The sequence below is a fragment of the Saccopteryx leptura genome, chromosome 2 (assembly GCF_036850995.1).
Source record: "Saccopteryx leptura isolate mSacLep1 chromosome 2, mSacLep1_pri_phased_curated, whole genome shotgun sequence".
Taxonomy (NCBI): domain Eukaryota; kingdom Metazoa; phylum Chordata; class Mammalia; order Chiroptera; family Emballonuridae; genus Saccopteryx; species Saccopteryx leptura.
This window is the reverse complement of record NC_089504.1, coordinates 306,394,196-306,419,085: the sequence shown is the minus strand read 5'-3', so window position 1 is coordinate 306,419,085 and position 24,890 is coordinate 306,394,196. Positions and strand designations below refer to the sequence as shown.

At 41.6% G+C, this 24,890-nt stretch overlaps 1 protein-coding gene across 6 annotated transcripts in view; it reads right to left on the bottom strand.

Annotated features, from left to right (window-relative positions):
• The window catches only part of AHCYL2 (adenosylhomocysteinase like 2), a 164,377-nt gene that overhangs the window by 51,948 nt on the left and 87,539 nt on the right, over positions 1 to 24,890 (bottom strand). For 2 of the 6 annotated variants that reach the window (XM_066362658.1, XM_066362660.1), the window contains exon 1: positions 9,910 to 10,329. The exons of 2 other annotated variants lie outside the window; for them this stretch is intronic. In XM_066362658.1, coding sequence (XP_066218755.1) covers positions 9,910 to 9,966 — 57 coding nt within the window. In that variant the 5' untranslated portion in view covers positions 9,967 to 10,329. Of the gene's footprint in view, positions 1 to 2,974; positions 3,331 to 9,909; positions 10,330 to 24,890 lie in introns of those variants that run through there. 2 more of the 6 variants (XM_066362657.1, XM_066362659.1) reach the window with 2 other exon arrangements.

Genomic DNA, 24,890 nt, shown 5'->3' with positions numbered 1-24,890 from the left:
CGGGCGCATGCGGGAGTCTGTCTGACTGTCTCTCCCCGTTTCCAGCTTCAGAAAAATACAAAAAAAAAAAAAAAAGATTACAACTTACTTTATTACAGTGGTCTGGGAACCAATCTGTAATATCTTGGAGGTGTGTATCCATGTAAAATGTGAGATATAGTAGGAAATTCAATAAATCCACTCCCTACTGTTCTTAGAGCTCTTTGAGGTAGTCAGTATAGTTTTAAAAGATACATTAATTAGCTTTTCAGTACTAGTAAGTACAGTAAACAATTTATTATTTTTAATGTTTGGTATCATAAAATACCTAAAAACCACAAGATTGATCATTTATTAACTATAATATAACAGATGTAGGGCTGAATGAGGGCTGAATATGTATAAACCTAAATACTCAAACCCTGGCTGGGCAGGTCAGCTGGATAGAACACTTTCTGGATACACCAAGGTTGTAGGTTTGATTCCCAGTCAGGGCAACATACAAGAATCAACCAATGAATGCATAAATAAATGGAACAACAAATCAATTATTTTTTCTCTCTAAAAATAAATTAATAAAAAAATTTCTAAACCCTCAGTCCTGGTAGATTGGCTCAGTGGTAGAGTGTCATCCTAGCATGTGGCTGTCCCAGGTTCAATTCCCGGTCAGGGCACACAAGAGAAGCAACCATCTGCTCTGCCACCCCCTCTCGCTTTCTTTCTTCTCCTCCTGCAGCCATGGCTTGATTGATTCGAATGCATCAGCCCTGAGCACTAAAAATAGCTCGGTTGTAAGCATGGCTCCAGATGGGCAGAGCACTGGCCCCAGATGGGGGTGGCCAGGTGGATCCTGGTCAGGCCACATGCAAGAGTGTGTCTTTCTATCTCCTCTCCTCTCTTGGAAAAAAAAAAAATACCCTCAATACTTGAGACTGCATTTTATACATTATCTGATAATGACTTTATTGCATTTTATCTTTCTCCTACTGTTGGAGGTTCCAGCTGATATTTTATAACACTTTACCAATCAAAGATCATATCATTTCAACAAATAACTTTTTTCTTTTTCCCCTAATTGAATGTTTATGTAATTGCTTAGATTATTCTGGATCCAAGGTGGCAGGGAGGCAGAAAGCACCAAAGCTCTGACAACTGATTCTTTCATAATAAAAAAAGACAGTTCCCTGATGGGCAGAACACAGATAAAGCATATCAGAATGAGAGCAGCAACCGATGCTCCATTTCCTTCAGTCAGAAAGGTAACTATGGAGTCATTTGAGTATTGAGAGAGAGGGACCAATGCCAAGTTGAATTAGCTTAGCATGCCTTCTAGGGGAATTCATAGCATTTTCATAGCTGTAACAACAAGTAAAGCCTGTGTAGTACTTTAGAGTTTGTAAATTAGTTTCAGCAATAGGAAAATTCATTGGATTAGAAGCTCTTTGCAAAATGAAAAATGGCAAAACTGGTTATTTTGCTAAAGTATCAATTTATTCCAAGAAGATAAAGTGTCCTTTTTTTGCACTCCGATGGGATCTACATGAACTTCCACATACATCTCCTACCACAGCACTTATCACATCAAGTATAACTAACTAGCTGAACCCTGTATAAGCTACAGGATCCATAAAGGCAGGAACTGTGCATCTTACTTACCCTTATATTCTCAGACACCAATGCCCGACACATGGTATGTGATCATGTGCTGAAATAAAATGAATCTGAAGTAGACTATTCTATCTTCACTGTCTGTATGGGGCAGCATATTAAGTAAACACAGTAAGCATAAACCAAGCCTGAAGTTAAAAGAATTTTTAAGGGCAAAAAACGTTGGGAAGGGGCCTGCCCAGATAGCTCAGTGGGTAAAGCAGTGTCCCAGTGCACCAAGGTCACGGGTTCAATCCCCAGTCAGGCACATAGGAGAACTAAATGGAACAACCAAGTGGAACAGCAAGTTGATGCTTCTCTCTCTCCCTTCCTCTCTCTCTATCTCTCAAATCAATGGGGGAAAAACATTGCGAAGGGGAGGAAGGTGGGTGTGAAGATGGAGAGTGGGACATCAGTCAAGCTCAAAACTCTGGCTTCCACTTCACCAACATTATTCAAGACAATGACTTGTCTTTATTCTTTTTTAGAGGCCCACCTAGGAAAAGGAGTAGTAATTGACTTTCCAAAGGTCACAATGAGTCACTAATTTCAGCAGTGCCTCCTTTTCTCCTTTTAAAAAAGAGTAACAGATAAACCCTGCCTGAGGTATGTTAACACTGCCCCCTCACACCCACACAACACTAGAGGGGGCCACTCTACTTCTTCAGGATCAGGGGTGGGTGGGACACATACAGTTACCCCAATAGCACTAAATCATGTAGCTGTCTAGTTGCATCTCACCAGGCTCCCTAAGCGGAGCTCTCTGCTGCAGTATTCTCCACTTACAGTTAGTTACTCCTTCAGGTCTCGGGTCAAGTTTAGGCTATCTTTTGGCACTAAGAAAGACTATGGAGGCTTTCTCCATGGTCATAGGGTTCTGAATTTTGTTTACTTGTTAGACATTGAACTCAAATTTCATCAGGACAGAAGAATATTAGATAGAGATTAACCACTTATATAGAATGTTATACAATTTCCCCAAGAAATAAATGTTTATCTCTTACTGCCAACCAGAACACATGGTTTAAGTAGGTCATCCCTGGTGCCCACCTGCCCACCTTATAACAGTAGTCCTGTAACGGGTTGGGGTACTTTGGGAGAGTCTACCCCTAACTTTTCTGCATGTTTGAAATCAAAGAGTGGTTTAAGGTACCCCCCCTCCCTCTTTTTCCATTTCAGAGAGAACTGCCTAATTCCAACAGGCATCAAGGCAAGAAACTGTTAGGAGAGGGCAGCTCACCTTACACCAGAAGGAGGGATGAGAGCAGGAAAGGAGAGAAAAGCGGCCGGCCTTTCACATTAACAGCTATCACAGCAGCAAGACTGGTAAATAAGAGCTTAGCCTCACCTGGGCTCTAATCCCAGAGTTGCCATTGACAATGTATTTCTTCTTGTTGCTCAGCATAGTGACATGACCAGCCTTACTGCCACCTCTCCGGTCCAGGGACCCTTGTGGCTAGGCCTTTAAACTTTCCACCTCAGCAATTCTGTTGGCTCGGGTTCCAGCTAGCTTTTCTTTTTTTTTTTTTTTTTGGTTGGGGGGTGGGGTGCTACCCTTCCTGGGAATCCCTGAAGCTGCTCCAACAACCCTCCAACAGTTGAACCCAATTTAAGAAGGCTTTTCTGTTAGTGGCTCATCAGCCATTTCCTAATTCTGGTGGCTGTTTTGCTTTTATTTTTTCCCTAAACACCTAATTATATGGATCCTCTGACCTCTAAACCTTAACAAGTTCCTTGACAAGGCCCAGCTTGCATGTGTGTTAACAATAGCGTTTTTATATAACCAGGGCACTTTTCTGCCTGCTATAATTACCTTGCTAATTAGGTTCCTTTTTAACCCTACCTCCTCCTTTTCCATGTCGGATGATTTTAGTTAACCTAGTCTCGTTAGAAAAAAATTAACAGAGCCACTAAAACAATGAGGGAATAATTTATTAAGATGTTAAGAAAACACCGGTGCCTGGCGCTCAGGCAGCCACTGCCACCCGCTCTGTCCTGGCGTCAGTCGGACTGCGGACCAGTGCGGTACTACTCTTAACTGTGCATCTTTAATGCAGGTTTTGACATCTAACTTCTAGACCCATCTCAAGATTGCTGCTGATTAGATGTTGAGTGACTATGTTTGTTTTTTTCAAAAACTGTGTTTTGTGGGAGGTATGACTATAAAGAGGAGTTTTCTTTTGCCTCCGAGTTCCCAGAACCACAACGACCTTGTTATGTATAAAACAGAGTGAAATGAAAGGGCAAAGAATCACATTCTTTATTTGCTGATTTCTGAAAGGGGGCCAGTGAATAGGAAATCTATATTCAACTGTATGGTATAGAGACAGGGTGCAAATATGATTTGAATTCTTTCAAAATAAAAAATAAAAAAAGAGAGATTGCTCACTGAGCAAAAGAAAAGAACATAAAATGGTAGGTTCTTTTGTTTTGGAATAAGCTTTATTTTGACAGAAAAGGTCTCTGGAAGAACAGAATAGACAGAAGAGAACTAACATTTATTAAGTACCTACTGTCCATAGCCCTACTGTGCATGTTATTTCTATTAGCATAAGAATCTCAAAAAGCAAGCATTATTATCCCCATTTGACAAGTTAGGAAAGTGCAGCTCTGAGAGAAGAAGTGATTAGCCTGAGGTCTCATGGCGAGTCAACAATGGACTAGAACCAAGGAGCTGTGTTTAGGTCCCAGCTGAAGCCCCTTCCACTGCACCACAGCTAATGATGTTAACCAGAAGACCAGACGATCCCTAGTCCTAATCCTAGGGAGAGGAGCAGGCATTAGACCTACTTCATCCTTCTTAATTTAATCACTCATTACATTTACTTTCTTATTAGCTTGGGTCCCAGAAATGACCTCGTCTCAGATGATCTTGGGGCTCAGATCAAATCACAATTCTAAAATGGCTAATCATATAAGAACTATAAATTTAACAGCCTTTTAATTGGCAATTTGGCCCAATGCCAGAAATTAAAACAAATTATATGAACTCAACTATTGATGTTCTCAATCACCTATGACAATACAGTGGCGCCTCAAGATACGAGCAGACCAACAACAACAAAAAAATTTTTTAAGATACGAGCTGCAACTCGGTCCATATTTTGTTTGAGATTTGAGCGAAATTCCAAAATATGAGTTGTGATTCAGGAAGCTGCCGCTAGTTGGTGCATTGGCGCACAGGTCCAGTATCGGCAGCACAACACCAGCATCTCCTTCTTTCTCATGTGTTACCAGCAGAATCAAGTAGAATTTCATGCGCTGTACTCATTCCGGCATCATTTTTGCATTTTTTACTAACTCTTTTTGTGTGTTATCATGGGGCCAAAGAAAGTGAGTGTAAAGAACAGTGGTGAGAAGAAGAGAATGATGTCGTTAGAAGTAAAGCAAGACATAATAGAAAAACATGAGCGTGGTGTACCAGTGATTGAACTGACAAGGCTGTATGACCCCAATACATCTACAATTTGTACCATCCTTAAACAAAAGGATGCCATCAAAAACGCAAATCCAGTGAAAGAAACTACAATTCTGTTCCAATTAAGGACAAATATCCATGAAGAAATGAAGAAGCTTCTGCTGATGTCGGTGAAAGAGAAAAAGCTGGCAGGAGATACAGTGACGGAGACTGTAATATGCAAAAAGGTATGTATTATTTATGGTGTCTTGAAGAAGAAAGAACCGCCTGACCTGCGGTGGCACAGTGGATAAAGCATCCATCAACCTGAAATGCTGAGGTTGCTGGTTCAAAACCCTGGGCTTGCCTGGTCAAGGCACATATGGGAGTTGACACTTCCTGCTTCTCCCTCCCTTCTCTCTCTCTCTCCTCCTCTCTCACTCTAAAAATGAATAAACAAAATCAAAAAAAGTTTAAAAAAAAAAAAAAAAAAAGAAGAAAGAACCATCAACCTCAAGAGAGGCTGCAGAAGATACGTTTAAGGCAAGTCATGGCTGGTTTAAAAATTTCAAGAAGAGATCTGGCATCCACTCAGTGGTGAGGCATGGTGAAGCTGCAAGTGCTGATGTTAAGGCAGCTGAGGATTACATTGCCCGTTTTGTTGCGCTAATAGCAAAGGAAGGCTACATCCCCCAACAAGTGTTCAACTGTGACGAAACAGGATTGTTTTGGAAAAAAATGCCCGGGATGACTTTCATCACCAGAGGAGAAGAAGCTGCCAGGCCATAAACCCATGAAGGACCATCTGACTCTTGCATTGTGTGCAAATGCTAGCGGTGACTGTAAAGTAAAGACACTGCTAGTGTATCATTCTGAAAATCCTTGAGCCTTTAAGACTCACAAGATTCTTAAAGAAAAACTGCAGGTTATGTGGCGCACCAATGCTAGGGCATGGGTTACGCGGCAGTTTTTATTGAATGGGTAAATTTCATCTTTGGTCCTGCAGTGAAGAAATATCTTCAAGAAAATAAACACCCGATGAAAGCATTACTAATTCTTGATAATGCTCCAGCCCACCCACCTGGTCTTGAAGATGACATTCTTACTCTACCTCCCAGTGAACATGACTTTAATCTTGCAACCTATGGATCAGCAGGTCATTTCCAACTTTAAAAAGCTTTACACAAAGCACTTGTTCCACTGCTGCTTTGAGGTGACTGAGAATACAATTCTGCCTGACCAGGCGGTGGTGCAGTGGATAGAGCGTCGAACTGGGATGTGGAAGGACCCAGGTTCTAGACCCCGAGGTGGCCAGTTTGGGTGCGGGCTCAACTGGTTTGAGCAAAAGCTCACCAGCTTGGACCCAAGGTCGCTGGCTCCGAGCAAGGGGTTACTCAGTCTGCTGAAGGCCCCCAGTCAAGGCACATATGAGAGTAAAAATTAAAGCCTTTAAGCCAATATACAAATAAGGAAATCTTTGATACAAAGTCACTTATCTGAGGCATAAATGGGATTCCTCATAAGAGTGCACAATCCGCTACCATACAACAAAGATGTGGGGAAAAGCTTAGTTTTGAAAAGATTTTAGGTACTAAAAGGGCTGGAAAAGCTTAGTCTTAAAACTAAGCCTTAGGCTATAATGACTGCTGGCTTACAGCCTGTCTCCCACACCCAATACAAACTATTTATATAAGCGAGCAAACATATTATATATATATATCATATTTGCAAACTTATTTGACCCACAGGGTCTCTGCTTTGAAAGTTAATCCTGACCCAGAGTTATAGCCAAGCTATCTCCACCACAATTTACCATGAAGGTGTCTGTCTCACTTCCAAGTAGATATGGTTTAAGCATTCTTAGAGATATCTCTCCCTTCCAAATCAAATGAGCTGCTAATACAAATCCTCCACCTATCACAGGGATTATTTCTAGCCAAAAGAAAATTGGGTAACCAGCTGGCTGAGTACTCAAGAAAGTCAATCAGATTTTCGATGGAAAAGTACCAAGTACTACAGGGAGCCTGGGTGGGAGGAGGAAATATTAAAATGCAGAAACCTAAAAAAAGGGGGACTGATCTCCATGCAGTGTAAGAGGAGGTATTTCACCTACTGACAGGGACTAGAGAGTTTTTAGGAAGAACAATCTTTAAAGGGATGAGTTCCCCGATCTCTGAGCAGTAGAACTTCCTGAACAAGCCTAAGAAAATCCTTCACATAAAAACAGCCAAGGAGCAGAGGCTGCATCAGAAGTTTTCCAGTGACGGGTCTACCTTGTCAATTCTGGAGACTGGGTTTCTTCAAACTTCCTCCTGGCTCATTTCCCTGCTGGGAACCAGATATGTGAGTACTGTTGGGTGCTGTCTGGGCTACATCCTATTCTTCCAGGGGTATGCAAGTCCCTTTCTTATGCTATCATTTACAAAAAGGGAGGTGTTAAATAATGCATTTCTCTGCTAAATTTTACTCCTGAAAAAAGGTTTGAGAGTCTTGTTGTATTTCTTTTGGAGGCTAGGATAGTCTCAATGGAAGTTTCATTACATTAATATAGGTATATAAACTGGAACATGAGTCAGACATTTGTTAAAACTCTTAAAACTGAAATTTCTGCCCAACAAGGGAGCTGGCGCCAAGGTTTTCTCTTGGGGATTCAAAGGCACTCTAACATTTCACAGCCAAGGTCTAGAGATCTCTAGGCAACACACCAGAGGGTACTCAGGGGTTCACTTTGCTGGCTAAGTGGACACTGGTGGCAGCTTAATGCAGCATTTCCAGATTGGCTCAGAAACTAATGACCGAAGCGGTATCTGAAAGAGCCTCCAGAGGTTAGGTCCTTTGGCAAAGCAATACAGTGGGTGAAAAAACTGAATTATTGAAGATAAGCCCTTCCCTATTCTTTTTCATTATTGTTTAAAAACAATCCACTGATCAAAGGTATTTTCCTAGTTTTTGAGAGAGAAGGGCCAAGAAATCTCCAAATAAGAGAGATGCCTTAATAAAAACACAGCAGACTTGTGCTTTAGAGACTGTTTTCTAAAAGCTGGAAAGTCTGAAGTCATATTGCGAGAACAACAGTAACGTTAACTGCTTTAGGACAATTTCCTTGTTCAGGTCAATAAAAAGAAGGTAAATAGGTAAAAGTTCATCAGATCTCCTCTTGGATATGCTCAGCAGGTAAGACAGTGAGGACTGCTAAGAGATTAGGATTTACTATAAAACTTACATTGGTTCTGAGCTGACATACTAACGCCCCATGGGATTCTTCTGTGATATTCCTTTAGAAGTGTCAAAGTTTAATGCCTTAATATGGTCACCCCTTCCCCTAAGAAAACCAGATTTCTTGTTCCCCCGTCTTGTTATTAGTGAGTAGCTAGAGATTCAAAAACAAAAACCCAACTAGAATTATTATATGACTCCTTTCCATTAATCCCATTTAGAATTCCATTAATTCTAAAACACTACATTATTTGAAATAAGCCTGTGGATGGGTAGACTTCTATCAAATGTTTTAAAACTGAGCACAAGGTTCTGAAACATTAAGAATAACAGCAATAACCCAACAAAAATAATAAACAATAGTTGTAACAATGAGAATTGAAATTCTCATTGGGCTCCTCAGCTGGGCCTTTGTTAGACAAAATATGTATTCAGTTTTGTTACTGAGGGTTATTTCTTTAAGCCCATTATTCCATAAACACTGAAAAGAACTTGGAATATGCAGTATATAGTCTAACCAGTTTTCCATAAGGAAATATATGTATAAAACACAAACAGGTGTAACTATAAGAAATTAGGCTAAACCTAGAAAAAAACCACAGTTAGGAACATAGAATGGTTGCTATTTTTAAATCAAAATTTGACATTAGATCTAAAATAGTAGGCTTTATGTGAAAGTTCTTATCAGCAAATAAGTCCTTATTATCATTATATTAAAACATTTATCAGATAAATACAATATTTTGAGGAATAGTATAAAAGGAGCTATAGTTTCTGTCTTTTAGAAACATACATATAAAAATATTTGGGGAAATGTTTTGACTGGAGGGGAAAGAATGTGAAGGTAGGAGAGAAATGTCTTAAATCTTTTCAGAAACTTGAGAGAGTACCATTTCTACAAGTTCTGAGGTCCTTCCTCACTCCCTCACTACAATATACTTCAAAGATATTGTGGGTTCAGTCTAGACCAGCGATTTTCAACCAGTGTCCTGCAAGAATTTTTAAAACATGCAATTCCTGACTATTTAGTCAGGGCACTGACCTCTCTTCCCTTAGACAGACAGTAGCCAACACAACAAGAGTGGTCCGGTGTGAATAAATAAAAATTATACCTCTTTATTTTGTCATATTGGTAAAAAATTTAGTTTCTGTCAGCCATGAGATGAAAAAGGTTGAAAATCACTGGCCCAGACCATTGCAGTGAAGCAAGTGTTGCAATAAGGTGAGTCCTGCTCTTTTTGCTGGTGGAGGGTCTTGCCTTCAGTTTGTAAAAAATGAACACATTGTGTGAAGCACAATAAAGCGAGGTATACCTGTATTTTTATTTTGATCCACATGAGAAACAAAGCATCAGCTTGCAAAGAGAATGCAAAGCAGTCATAGGACAACACAACCCACACAGCACAATAGCAGCAGCAGGGACTCCAGCCCAGCACTGCCAGGCGAGGAGATGGCACTGGCCTGGCAGCCCTTAGACCTTCCCAGCTTTACTTGTACTTAAGAAAGAGCAGTGACCTAAGACATAGGAACTAATCAGAAATTAGAGCAATAACTTTTTCCCTACCGGGTCTCGACAAGAATTTTTCACAGGTGATCCCTGTCATCTGTCAGAGGTGGTGGCCTCATTATCAAGAAACAGAAGGAAAAAGCAAAGTGACCGAAGAACTCACCATCCACTCGGGCATGTGAAAAGCTGAGGTGCCCTCATTACCGTCACACTTCTCCATAGCGCAGGCTTTGGGGAATATATGTCCTGAAGCAAAAGGGAAAGCTGCTTGGAAATGCCAGGGTTTTCTGAGTGCCCCAAAGTGGAACCAAACCTAGGGATTCAGAAGTTCACCATGGCTAGCTCTGGCAGAAGCTGCATGCCCTTTCACAGAGACTTCCTATTCAAAGCAAGGTCATTCATCAACTGCCTAACAAGTCCCTTACTGGCTAACTTCAAAGCTACTGCTTCTGATTCAAAATCGGACGCGAGGTCCTGCACCCAGGCACTGAACTTCCTACAGGGCACTCACTGTTTAACACTACCCAACCACTACCTCCACCTCCCCAGTTGGGACTTTGCAGCAGCAGTCAGGCTTCCTCCCTTTCCCAGTACCTAAGGCACTTGTTAATTTTCTCCCGCCCCTGAGGACACGTCACTGGAGGTGCTGATACCAAAATCAATAAGGATCGAGGTCAAGAAGGCACTCCCATTTCTCAAGAGTTGCTAGCTCAGTACAGTAAACAGGCGTTTCCTCGACATCAAGAGTTCCTTATGGCTTTCAAGTTTAAACAGCTATGCAGCAGCCCTATCTGCTTGCACCAGGGGTCTGGCACCAAACTCAGGCATCTCTCAAGTTAAATTCTTATTGCGCAGGAGATTTGGATGGAGTCAGGGAAGATCTCTTGCAGAGAGATCAGAACTTCTTAGAAGCTGTAAGAAAGTTCTGGGACTACCACTCCCTCTGCTGGCTTCCTGTGCTATGTACACGAAGGTCTAGGCCTTCAGCTGCAAAAACATAGGTGCCAATTATAAATTAGCTGCTTCCCTAGGGCTAGAGGGAGCTGCCACAGTGTAGGGCTAGAGGGAGCCAGGGTTTCGGGTTGACCAGAGCTGCCTCAAAGTCCCTCTCCAATGCCGGTTTCTAGTCCCAGGTCTGGTTTCAGGAAGAAACAGGATGCCAACAGTCACTGTATACACTGTAACCTTAAGGGACCTCAAAAGCAGTTTCCCCATTATATCCCCACACCAGCTCCCTCCTCTCTGCATTCTTCAGAAGTCTGTAAATAAGACAGAACTATAAACAAGGTGACCTAACTTCTTTTACCTTCTTAGTTCATTTTAGTAAAAGTACTATCGATTTCAGGCACAAAAGAAGCCCAACAAGATATGCCTACTTTGGCCCTGGCCAGATAGCTTGGTTGGTTAGAGCGACATCCTGCTAAGCCAAGGCTGGGGGTTCAATCCCTGGGCAGAGCACATATACAAATAGATCGATGCTTCTGTCTTTCTCCCTCACTCTCTCTAAAATAAAATAAATTAAAAAAAAAAAAAAAAAAAAGATACGCCTGTTTGGGCCCCTTCAAGAATCAGGGACTCTGCCCTGGCCGGATAGTTCAGTTGGTTAGAGTGCCATCCCAAGACGCAAAGGTTGCGAGTTTGATCCCTGAAAACATGCAGGTACAGACTGATATCTCTGTTTCTGTCTCTCTCCCCCTCTCTCCCTTCATTCTCTCTAAAAATCAATTGAAAAAAAAGAATCAGGGATTCTTAAAAAAAAATTTTTTTTTTTTTACAGGGACAGAGAGAGAGTCAGAGAGGGATAGATAGGGACAGACAGACAGGAACAGAGAGAGATGAGAAGCATCAATCATCAGTTTTTCATTGTGGCACTTTAGTTGCTCATTGATTGCTTTCTCATATGTGCCTTGACCATGGGCCTTCAGCAGACCGAGTAATCCCTTGCTTGAGCCAGTGACCTTGGGCTCAAGCTGGGGACCTCAGGGGTCTCGAACCTGGGTCCTTTGCATCCCAGTCTGACGCTCTATCCACTGCACCACCGCCTGGTCAGGCAGAATCAGGGATTCTTTACAGTGTTAATTCCCAATGCAGAGGATCAACTTCTCTGAAGCTGATTGTCATAATATTATAATTAGGATTGCAGGTTCATTGCATTGTAAGGGCCTTCACTGGTTGAGGATGGTCATTTGGATGTAGGGAGGAGAGGAAGGTAATGTTTAGGGGAAGAAGTATTATAAAATGCCAGAGCAGAATTCAAATGACTGATCTGAAGTCTAGACAAGAAAGAAAGGCAAGTGAAAACAGGAGGGGTTGTTGGGTCAGGTGAATGCAAAGGTGTCAAAGGATTAGAGATCACAGGGCAGGTGAAGAGCAGAGGCAGTAATAATAGAGAACAGGGGAAGTAGAAGTAAAAGAAGTGGTCACAAGGAAGCTAAGGAGTGAAGCAATTTGAGTGATAAGATACAGAAAGTTGGACCTGGCCAGATTGCTCAGTTGGTTATAGTCATCCTGATACACCAAGGTTGCAGGTTCAATCCCTGGTCAAGGCACATACAAAAATCAATCAATGAATGCATAAATAAGTGGAACAATAAATCTGTTTCCTTCTCTCTAAATCAATAATTTTCTTAAAAAGGCACAGAAAATTGGTGAAATGCCAGAGTGATAAGGCCCCTCTGATGTCCTGGTGTCAATTTTTTTTTTAATTAATTATTTTTAAAATGTTATTTATTAATTTATTTTTTACAGAGACAGTGAGTCAGAGAGAAGGATAGATAGGGACAGACAGACAGGAATGGAGAGAGATGAGAAGCATCAATCATTAGTTTTTCGTTGCGCATTGCAACACCTTAGTTGTTCATTGATTGCTTTCTCATATGTGCCCTGACCGCGGGCCTTCAGCAGACCGAGTGACCCCTTGCTGGAGCCAGTACCCTTGGGTTCAACCTGGTGGGATTTTTGCTCAAACCAGATGAGCCCGTGCTGGCGACCTCGGGGGTCTCGAACCTGGGTCCTCTGCATCCCAGTCCAACGCTCTATCCACTGCGCCACAGCCTGGTCAGGCAGGGTGTCAATTTTGATGAAGCCTTACCTCTCAGCAACCTCCATTTATTGTTCGTCCTCTGTTCTTCCTTTTAATCCAAACTTCATAAAATGAGAAGTTAAATCTGCAGTCTAAACTGCCCTTATCTTTCATCTTTGTTTTACACGCAACCTATCTAAATCCAAAATGATTGCTCCATCTTTCCTCTCCCTTCACCCTACAAACAAGCTTCTTTTCTTCACTTTTCTACCTGTTCCCTCAGTCAACCGGATATAAAACCTGTTGTCTTTGATTTCACCCTTGTCCCTAGACCCCAGAACAATCAATTGCCAATTATTTTTGAGCCTTCCTCCACAAAGCCTCTCAGCTATCCCTCCCTGTCCATTTTCACTGCCTCCTAAAAACACCCTGTAAATCCATTCCAGGAGGATCATCCACTGCACGTCCTTACAGAGGCTATCCCCAGGTTAGTGGCATTACTCACCACTTCCTGAAAGTGAAGACTGTACAGCACGGCAGCAAAGAGCACTGGTTTTGGAATAAAACAGACCTGGGTTGGAATCCCGGCTCTGCCACTTAACGTTTCTATCCCTTCTATTTCCTCATCTGTACAGAGGAAATAATCACAGCCATCTCACAGGACTGATGAAAGGATTTTCAAAGTGTACATACACCAAGTACTTAATAAATGGGAGCTCTTGTGTCATTATTCTGCTGTGTGGCCTTTCCCATCCCAATATTGGCCCTTTGCTCAGGCCATTTTCTCAAATTGAAATGCATTCATTCTGTCTTCACTTCCATCACCTTTATCCAAATTCTTCGAGGTTCAGCTCAAATGATACTTCTGACATGGAATCTAACCTAAAAGCATCTACCTTTTGCTTGACCAGGAGGTGGAGCAGTGGATAGAGTGTTGGACTGCCAGGAGGTGGAGCAGTGGATAGAGTGGACTGGGATGCAGAAGACCCAGGTTCGAAACCCCAAGGTTGCCAGCTAGAGCGCGGGTTCACCAGCTTGAGCACAGGGTCACTGGCTTGAGCGTGGGATCATAGACATGACCCCATGGTCACTGGCTTGAAGCCCAAGGTTGCTGGCTTGAGCAAGGGGTCATTCACTCTGCTGGCTACAAGCCCCCTGGTCAAGGGACATATAAGTAATCAATGAACTAAGGAGACTAAGGAGCCACAACAAAGAATTGATGCTTCTCATCTCTCTCCCTGTCTGTCTGTCCCTCTGTCCCTCACTCTGTCTCTTTGTCTCTGACACACACACACACACACACACACACACACACACACACACACACACACCCCTCTTTCCTCTAATCTTGTTCTTTGGTCATACTACTATTTTCACCCTTCCTCATATCATCTTTGCTGTGTACAGGTATCACCCCTGGTTAGACACAAGGCTCTTCTGGGGCTTAGCCAGCTTTGATTTGCCTGGCATATAGTAAAGACTTAAGAAAAGTGTCAAAAATTCTATGTTACATGTATTCCTTATAGCATTCTGGGGGTAACTTACATAATTACTATGTTTAATGTATTTATGTCCATTTTATAGGCTTTGGAACATTATTTTATATATATAGATTATAGTTATATTCAATAATATAACTTATATAACCACAGCTATAACTTATTTGTGGTGAGTCCTTACTAGGGTTTTAATCCTTAATTATCTCTGCAGGAATATATAATCCAGTTTTCATTGCTTGATCTGCATCAATTATAATCCATCTGATCTACATTATAATGAAGCTTTTAGGAACAAATTGAGGGCAAGAGACTATTTTGCTGCTACAATGAAACCCTACTCTTAAAATATTTAGTAATCAGCAAATTAGCAGATTATTTGTGCTCCTATTAATGTTTTCTACATAACCATTTATAAAGTAAGTGGAAGATGACTGTCCTCACGGTAGTATTAAAACATGGAAGGAAAATGACTTTAAAGAAACAAGGATTGGAAGTAAAAGAATAAGCACAAGTAAAATATATCACTTTGGCAAACTAAATGTCATCTTAGTTGTGTACTTTTTGTTTTTAGCATAGGTTTTGACTTTTTTTTTTTTTGTATTTTTCTGAAGTTGGAAACTGGGAGGCAGTCAGACAGACTCCCGCATGCGCCCGATCGGGATCCACCCGGCACGCCCACCAGGGGGCGATGCTCTGCTGCAACCAGAGCCATTCTAGCGCCTGAGGCAGAGGCCACAGAGCCATCCTCAGCGCCCGGGCCAACTTTGCTCCAATGGAGCCTCAGCTGCGGGAGGAAGACAGAGACAGAGAGGAAGGAGGGGGGGGGTGAAGAAACAGATGGGCGCTTCTCCTGTGTGCCCTGGCCAGGAATCGAACCCGGGACTCCCGCACGCCAGGCCAACGCTCTACCACTGAGCCAACTGGCCAAGGCCTTAGCATAGGTTTTGACTGAGATGAACTTCATTTGGAAATGGCAGCCTCACTACACAATGAAAAGGCAGCTTTTTGCCACCATGCTGTGCACAGTTTTCACCCTTCTGAAACAAAAGCGAAAACAGAACTATTTTAGAACTAACGGTCCATTACCTAAGCGGGACTGTATAAGGCATAAGGTACAGGAGTAGCGCTAGTTATAATCTCGTTTCCAATCTAAATTCATTCTACCATAATGTGCCTTAGAAGGCACAAGGGCAGGAGTGACAGCACCGCACATGACTATCTGTAATAATCATCCTTAACATTTCGGTGAGGAGTTGGCAACTACACAAATTGCATCCACTCCTGCTGTCTTCTGCTTTACAAAAATTGACCAATGTGTGTACAGCTCAAAAGAATCACATTTTCACTCCAAGAAGAACAACTGTGACTGTTGTGTTCCTACCAGCAGTCTCATCATTAATGAAGGCAAGCCAGACTTGCCAGAGAGTGTATGCTTGGAGCTGGAGGGGAAAGGATGAGAAGTTAATATTTCCACGGGTCAAAGTCAAAAAGAACTAGGCAGTGATAAAAAGTAAGTATAATGGCAGAACAGTTTTAAAAAGCGATAAATCTTCAACCTACAGAGTCATAAGGCACAAGGCAAAGAACATAAGAGAATGTGACCCTGTCCTCTATTCCTGGCTTGTTGCTAATGGTTTTATTAGACTTTGGCGTCACCTAAGTGCCCTCTCCTTCAGTTTCCTTATTATAAAATGAAGGGGAGTGGGTAAGAGTGGACTGGGGAGGGTCAGAACCTGAAGGAACATTCAGTATTTCCAATCCATTTGGTTTCTCTGAGGCCATAAGAAAAAGCAATAACTATTCCTTAGTCACCTAAGTTATAGCTTATGGTAGAGGCTAAGGTTCCTAACCAACTGAGTTCAAAGTTCTACCTGGTCAATTATGAGGCTGGCTGGAATTGCTAGGCCTCAACTCTCCCTGGCCCCTTCAAAGTTGAAAAGCCAAAGCTACCAGCGCAATAGGAATTGTTAAGTCTTCACCCTACCCCACAACCTAAATGTTAAGCATCCGACCTGTCCGTTCCTCAGTGATCTTAAGTCTCATATCCCACAGGTATTTTAGACTTCCCCTATGCACCATCACTACTGCTAAAGACTACAGGCTTTACAGTGGATAGCCTTGGGTTTACGGGAGGGGGTTTTAAATGCTCCATCACTCACTAGCTGTGTATCTGTTTATTTATTTATTTAGTTGTGTATCTTTAAATAAGGTATATAACTTTTTAGGCTTTGTGTCTTTATCTGTAAAACAAGGTAATACTTTCTTCACATTGATGTTAAAAAGATTAAATAATACATATAAATACAGAGAAAGCACTTAACATAGTGCCAGGAAGCTATTTTTTCCCGTACCAGACTGTCTAGTTTGAATCTTGAATCACCTTAGGCAAATTATTGTACTTATCCTGTACCTCAGTTTTCTCATCTGTAAAGAGGCAACTAAGAATTATCTACCCCTTCAGGGGAACACTTTGTAAAGTATGATTGTCTTTAACTACTATGCTGTATACTTGAAACTAATACAAAATAATACCGAATGTAAACTCTTAATTGAGAAAACAATTTAAATAAAAATAAAAAGCAAAAAAGTTATTTTGGGCTTTACTCTAAGTTAGCTGTTCTTTCAGTCATGTTTTCTTTTTTTTTAAATTAATACTTGCCTTTTTATTTTGTTTTGCTTTCAATTTTTTGAGATTTTTTTAATGAAAAATCTCAAATAATCACAAAACTAAAGACATAACCCCCCTATATGCCCATCACTAAGTATCAATAATTGTTAACGCATGGCCAGTCTTTTTTCATGTACAGCAATACACATATTTTTCCCAAGATAAGTTTGAGGCAAATTTATGAAATCTTATCTTTTTTTTTTTTTTTTTTTTTTTTTTGTATTTTTCTGAAGCTGGAAACGGGGAGAGACAGTCAGACTCCTGCATGCACCCGACCGGGATCCACCCAGCACGCCCACCAGGGGGCGACGCTCTGCCCCTCCCGAGCGTCGCTCAGTTGCGACCAGAGCCACTCTAGCGCCTGGGGCAGAGGCCAAGGAGCCATCCCCAGTGCCCGGGCCATCTTTGCTCCAATGGAGCCTCGCTGTGGGAGGGGAAGAGAGAGACAGAGAGGAAGGAGAGGGGGAGGGGTGGAGAAGCAGATGGGCGCTTCTCCTGTGTGCCCTGGCTGGGAATCGAACCTGGGACCTCTGCACGCCAGGCCGACGCTCTACCACTGAGCCAACCGGCCAGGGCCCATTTTTCATGTATATATTTTAGTATGCATTTCTAAAATTTAAGTCTCTTTACCCTGTCTGTATTAGATTTCTCCAGTGTCTATATTTTGTTCTGTCACTCATGTTTTCATTCAGCTCATATTCACTGGTTGTTTCTATGTATTAGGCACTTGGAATACAGGTAGGAGACACATGACTTCTGCCCTCAAACAGCTTGCAGTTCTAGTGCAGATTAAAATATTTTAATTTTGTAAATATGTAATATCTAACTACATTAACAAAAAGTAAAAAAAAAAATCTACCTTTATAGGATTGCTGAGAGGATCAAATACATTAATACACAAAAAGCATTTAGAACAGTGCCTGGAACATGTCAGTGCTATTTAAAATTTACTATTACTGTTAGTAAATGTAACAGGTGTGTCCCCCAACACACTCAAATTCATATTCTCTTCTTATACATGATTGAATTCATTCAATCAAACTGCAAATATTTATTGGGTGCTTATCACGTGCCAGGCAGCATAGGAACACAGTCCCTGACCTCACAGTGCTTAGTGTCTAGGGAATAATACAGGCAATTAAGTAATTACAGAAAAAGTATGAAAAATGATAAGGTAAGTACAGGGAGCTCTGGGCGTATATGGCCATAGTGTGTATTGGGAATGTGGTGCCAGAGCAGCTCCATTTAAGCTGAAAGGTAAAGGGTAAGTAGAAGTACCTGGTGTGTACTCATGAGGAGGAGCATTGAGAGGACTCTTCCAAATATACTGCTCACAAAAATTAGGGGATATTTCAAAATGCATATGAAGCAAATACAAAAAAGCATTTGATTTTTTTTTTTATTAAACAAGAACATCAGAAAAGCAAACAAGTCAAAGAAAGTTGTTTGACTATGCAAATAAGATGCAAAACCATACAGGTTTTGCTAATGGTTTTATTAGACTTTTAATTTCATTGGTAAAAATGCACTATTCAAAAGGCTGAAAGTACTGGAGTATCTGCACGTTCCCTGAACCCCTAATTTTTGAGAGCAGTGTAGAAGAATTCCATAGTAACTCTCGCAATCTGTCCTTCCTTCTTCATACCAGGTGTCTAAAGCCTAACCATCATCATATCCATCTAAATCAGTACTTCTTAAACTTGAATGCGACTACAAATTGTTTGTAGATCTTTTTAAAACACTAATTTTGATTTAATAAGCCTGGAAGAGGTACCAAGAAGATGCCAATGCTGTGGGTCTACACTTTGACAAGAACCTAGATAATTCCATCCCTGTAAAAGCCTACTTCAGTTCATTAAATTAACTTACTTTTATGTGATTATGACTAGCACAATCATTTTCAAATCTGATCACATCACTTCCTTGCTCATAATGCCTCAGTAGCTCCCTACTGTCTTCAAAATAAAATCCAAACTCCTTAGCATGACCCTTCATGACTTAGCCTCTGCATATATCCTAGGCCTCCACCTTTGAACACCCCCCCACACATTCTTATTCTGACACACACACTCAAAATTTACCTTAGCTGTAATGTCCTTCAGCACACATTTCCAGCTCCTGGTCTAGGTTAAGGATCAACTCTAGGCCCTGGCCGGTTGGCTCAGTGGTAGAGCATCAGCCTGGCGTGCAGGAGTCCCGGGTTCGATTCCCGGCCAGGGCACACAGGAGAAGCGCCCATCTGCTTCTCCACCCCTCCCCCTCTCCTTCCTCTCTGTTTCTCTCTTCCCCTCCTGCAGCCAAGGCTCCATTGGAGCAAAATTTGCCCGGGCGCTGAGGATGGCTCTATGGCCTCTGCCTCAGGCGCTAGAGTGGCTCTGATTGCGGCAGAGCGTCACCCCAAGATGGGCAGAGCATCGCCCCCTGGTGGGCGTGCCGGGTGGATCCCGGTCGGGCGCATGCAGGAGTCTGTCTGACTGCCTCCCTGTTTCTGGCTTCGGAAAAATACAAAAAAAAAAAAAAAAGAATCAACTCTATGAGTTACTGAGTAATCCCCCACACTGATCTCTATCATAGCATATATCACTTTTTTTTTTTTTTTTTTTTACAGAGGCAGAGATAGACAGGGACAGACAGACAGGAACAGAGAGAGATGAGAAGTATCAATCATTAGTTTTTCGTTGCGCGTTGCAACTTCTTAGTTGTTCATTGATTGCTTTCTCATATGTGCCTTCTATCGTGGCCTTCAACAGACCGAGTAACCCCTTGCTGGAGCCAGCGACCTTGGGTCCAAGCTGGTGAGCTTTTTGCTCAAGCCAGATGAGCCTGCGCTCAAGCTGGCGACATCGGGGTCTCGAACCTGGGTCCTTCCGCATCCCAGTCTGACGCTCTATCGACTGCGCCACCACCTGGTCAGGCCATATATCACTTTTGACACTCTAATTGATCATTTGTCTGTTTTCACACTAGAACTGCAAGCTGTTTGAGGGTAGAAATTGTGTCTTATTTCTGTACTCCAAGTTTCTAATACATACAAACAACCAATGATACGAGCTGAATGAAAACATGCCTTAAAGAACAGCTAGCTCAGCCTGACTGGTGGCAGCACAGTGGATGGAGTGTCAACCCAGGACACTGAGAACCCAGGTTTGAAAGCCTGACATCACCAGCTTGAGCACAAGATCGCCAGCTTGAGCATGGGATCATCAATATGATCCCATGATTGCTGTCCTGAGCCCAAAGGTCGCTAGCTTGAAGCCCAAGGTCACTGGGTTGAGCCTAAGTTCGCTGGCTTGAGCAAGGGGTCACTGGCTCAGCTGGAGCCCCCTGGTTAAGGCATATATGAGAAAGCAATCAATGAACAATTCAAGTGCTGCAACTATGAGTTAATGGTTCTTATCTCTCTCCCTTTCTGTCTCTCTTGCTAAAAAAAACAACAACAAACACTAGCTCAGAGTAAAGTCCAAATTAAATAAAATATAGAGTAGGCATCTGAAGGGTAAAAGGAAGGAAAAGAGATTTAGGTATGAGTAAGAATTAACAAAACCATAATTAGAAATATCACTATGGGGGGGCACAAAGAAAACCAGATAGAAGGTGACGGAAGACAATTTGACTTTGGGTGATGGGTATGCAACATAACCAAATGCCAAAATAACCTGGAGATGTTTTCTCTGATCATATGTACCCTGATTTATCAATGTCACCCCATTAAAATAAAATAAAAATATCACTATTAACAAAAGTAGTGCCTGCCATTCACTAATCCAATCACTGTTTCTCAGGGAAACAGTTAAGCAATATAGAGACTACAGTGCACTAAAGTAGGTACCAAGTCAGCCACCTTTTCCACTCCCGTAAAGTCCTCTATAATCTGGGAGTGGAGTGGGGATTTAAACCCTCAATCTTGCCAACACAGCAAATAGAGCTCCACTTAGGTCAGAATTCAGTTTGCTGCACTCAAATAAAACTGTCCTCAAAGAGAGGTCACAGTTAAACTTGGAAACTTCTTGAACTTGAAAACAACCAGAATAAGAGTGAGAAGGAATTTATATTCAGTGCCCTCCATGTTGGCACAGAGTGGGGGTTGGGGAGGAGGATGGGATGATATTGGGTAAAATAATGAAGCTTAATGCCATTAAGTAAATATAGAATGTGGACTTCTCTGGCTATATTTTTTCTAAATAAACTTTTTATTGAAGCATAACTTACCTACAGAAAAAGTGCACCAATCATAAAGTTACAATTTGATAAAATGTCAAAAGTCAGCACACCTATATAACCACTTACCAGATAAGGAGACATCACAAGCCTCAGGGAGCCTCCCCTCTCAGTTACTACCCTCCACTGCTCAGTTTTGTCTGTTTTCGATTCTGATAAAAATATCAAAAAGATGCACTCTTAAGTGCCTGGTTTTTTCCAGCTTGATATATTTCTAAGAGTTATCCAAGTTTGTTGCATTTAGCAGGAGTTCATTTATTTTTTATTGCCAGAAAGCATCGCATTGCATGAATATTTATAATTTATTGAACACATTCTCCTGTGGGAAGTTGTTTTCAGTTTGTGGGCCATGGAAAATATTGTCACTATAAGTGTACTTGTATATATGGTGCCATATGATGTCTAGTTTTCCTAAGCACAAAAATGGCTGTTGATATGCTTTATAGAGAAAATATGTTTTAGATAAGCTTCATTCAGCCATGAGTTATTTGGTGTCTAAAATGTAAAAAGACAAACAATACTAAGCACTGGCAAGGCTATGGAGTAACTGAAACACATTGATATGCTGCTGGTAGGAGTATAAATTAGTACAAGTACTTTGGAAGATTACTTGATATTACCTAACTGAACATATGCATACCCTATAACCTAGTAGTTCCGCTCTTTGATACATATCCAACAGAAATATTTTCATTTCTACATTTAGAAGTAAAATCCAGGTGATTTAAGAGCCTCAGGAGGTGTTTACAGCATCTGTAGGCAAGAATTAGCTGATAACCTCTAAACTCTGAGCAAATTTGTCTTGGAATCATTAAGAGCAAGTAATCAACAGTACGGCTGATCCCCATTATTCTTATATTCTAGATTTGCAAATTTGCCTACTTGCTAAAAGTTATTTGTAACCCCAATATCAATGTCTGTGGTCCCTTCAGTGGTAATTCATGAACATGTGCAGAGTGGCAGAAATTTGAGCTACCTGACACATATATTCCCTGCTGGGGTCAAACGGCAATGCTCTGCCTTCCTGTGTTAAGTTCTCATACTCTCATCCAAGTGTCCTTTTCACAGTCTACTTAGTGCCGTGGTTTTTGCATTTTTGTTTTTCTTGGTGATTTCACTGTTTTAAATGTCCCCCAAACATAGTGTTGAAGTGATGTCTAGTTTTCCTAAGCACAAAAAAGACTGTGACACGCTTTATAGAGAAAGTACATGTGTTAGATAAGCTTCATTCAACCATGAGTTATTTGGTGCCTAAAATATAAAAAGACAAACAATACTAAGCACTAGCAAGGGTATGGAGTAACTGGAATGCTGATATTCTACTGGTAGGAGTATAAATTAGTACAGATACTTTCTATAAATAGAATCATAAAATATATATTCTTTTGTGTCTAGCTTTTATTATTTAGCCATATTTTTTAGATTCATCTACATTTTTCCATGTGTGGTTCATTCTTTTTATTGCTAACTAATGTTTCTTTATAGAGATATGCCATAATTTATTTTTCCATTTACTAGGTATTGTCAGCCTTTTACAGTTTAGCATTCTAGTGGGTGTGCTGTATCTCATCATGGCTTTAATCTGCATATCCCTAACAACTCACGATGTTGAGCAACTAATGTGTTTATTGGGATGCATATGGCATCAACTGAGGCAAGTCTCTTGAAATCATTTGTCTATTTAAAAATTGGATTGTGCGTCGTATCATTCAGGTATAGGAGTTCTTTCCGTATTCTAGAAACCAGTCCCTTGTCTAGCATACATATTGTGAATTTTCTTCCATTCTGTAGCTTGCTCTTTTATTTCCTTAACAGTGTTGCGAAGATTTTCTCCTTTGTTCTCTTCCATAGCCTGACATCCATTTTAAGTTAACTGTTATACATGGAATGAGATAATGATAAAAGTTCAGAAGCATAGAAGGTACAATTGTCCATATATGCCAAAAATAGAGTCATCTCAAGTCAAAGACTTCATTCATACTACAGTGAAGGACAAATAAGAAAAATATGAGTTTTAATTCTAAATTCACTATGAATAGCCCACCTAAAACAAACAATATCCTAGTGCCCTCTAGTGGGGAGAAACTATAGAGCTGTGCCAGAAAGAGATGGGCTAAAAAAACACTCTTCAGAGGAGTACTCAATACTGACAAATTTTCATTTATTCTCCTCACTCTTTTTTAAAACAAAAAATAATTTTAAATAGAGAAAAATATTTTGCTATTTTAATCCAATGTGAATGCAGTGAAATAAAAAACTGGTTAGAAAACAACATAGGTGTTTGGTATTTGTATTCACACAATATACTTCCAGAAATGAAGGAGATGAAGACCAGGTCAGATGAAAAGAGAAAGTATTTTACATAATTGATCGAGCAAGGATGTAAATAAAATGGTTTAAGGTATGTAGTTTAAATACACTGTCAAGTTATATATATTTATATATAATGCAATATAAAATAATGTATAATATTAAGGCCTGGGCCAAGTAGCTCAATTTGTTAGACTAGAGCATTGTCCTGACAAGCCAAGGTTGCAGGTTCAATCTCCAGTCAGGGTACATATAAGAATCAACCAATGAATGCATAAATAAATGGAACAACTCCATGTTTCTCTCTCAATAAAAAAGTTTAAAAAAGGCCCTGGCCGGTTAGCTCAGTGGTAGAGTGTCGGCCTGGCGTGCGGGAGTCCCGGGTTTGATTCCCGGCCAGGGCACACAGGAGAAGCGCCCATCTGCTTCTCCACCCCTCCCCCTCTCCTTCCTCTCTGTCTCTCTCTTCCCCTCCCACAGCCAAGGATCCATTGGAGCAAAGTTTGCCCAGGCGCTGAGGATGGCTCTGTGGCCTCTGCCTCAGGCACTAGAATGGCTCTGATTGCGGCAGAGCAACACCCCAGATGGGCAGAGGATCGCCCCCTGGTGGGCGTGCCGGGTGGATCCCGGTCGGGCGCATGCGGGAATGTTTGACTGCCTCCCTGTTTCCAACTTCAGAAAAATACAGAGATGACGTCAGAGTAATGGCGGGGTAGGAAGAGATACCGATAAATCTCCCCCAAAACTCAACAAGATCTTCAACCAGAAACAGAAAAACCTATACTTGGAGCTTCCAGATGCTTCGCAATACACCCAAAGGTATGATTGAGTGAAAAATTGGCTAAATATATAACCAAACCCCGAAGGAAATAGGGAGTAAGAAATGCTCCGCCTTCCTCACTAACCTAAACAGGGCGGCTTTCTCTGGTAACTGTGAATATAGAAACTGAGGCGGGCAAAGGGGGTGAATACAAACGGCCGAACCAGGCTGTGGCACGGAGATCCAAGCCGAGGAAAATCTGATCCTGTGGCAATCCGGGCAATACAAGCTAACACTCGCGCCAAACCCAAACAAAGAAAGACAAGCGGCGCGGCCATTTTACCCGGTCTCCTGGTTGGTGCGCAGTTAGTGGGCGAGAGATTTCTTCCTAGGCCCCGGGAGTCAGTGCCCGTGTTGCCCCACGGAGAGGCAGGGTCAGAGGCCTTTCTGTGGGCCGAGGGCAGAGTCTCTGGGCAGCCCCAGCGCCCTGGGAAAGCCACGCACGGGAGGGAGTGAGAACTAATTCCAATGGTGGAGATTTTCCTTGCCGAGGGTGTTTCACTCAGAGGGAAAGCGGCCGGCCTCATATCCTGGTTTGCGCGCGCAGATAAGGAGTGAGCGATTCCTCTGAGTGCCTCGGCAGTGTGCGCCCGTGTCATCGCACAGA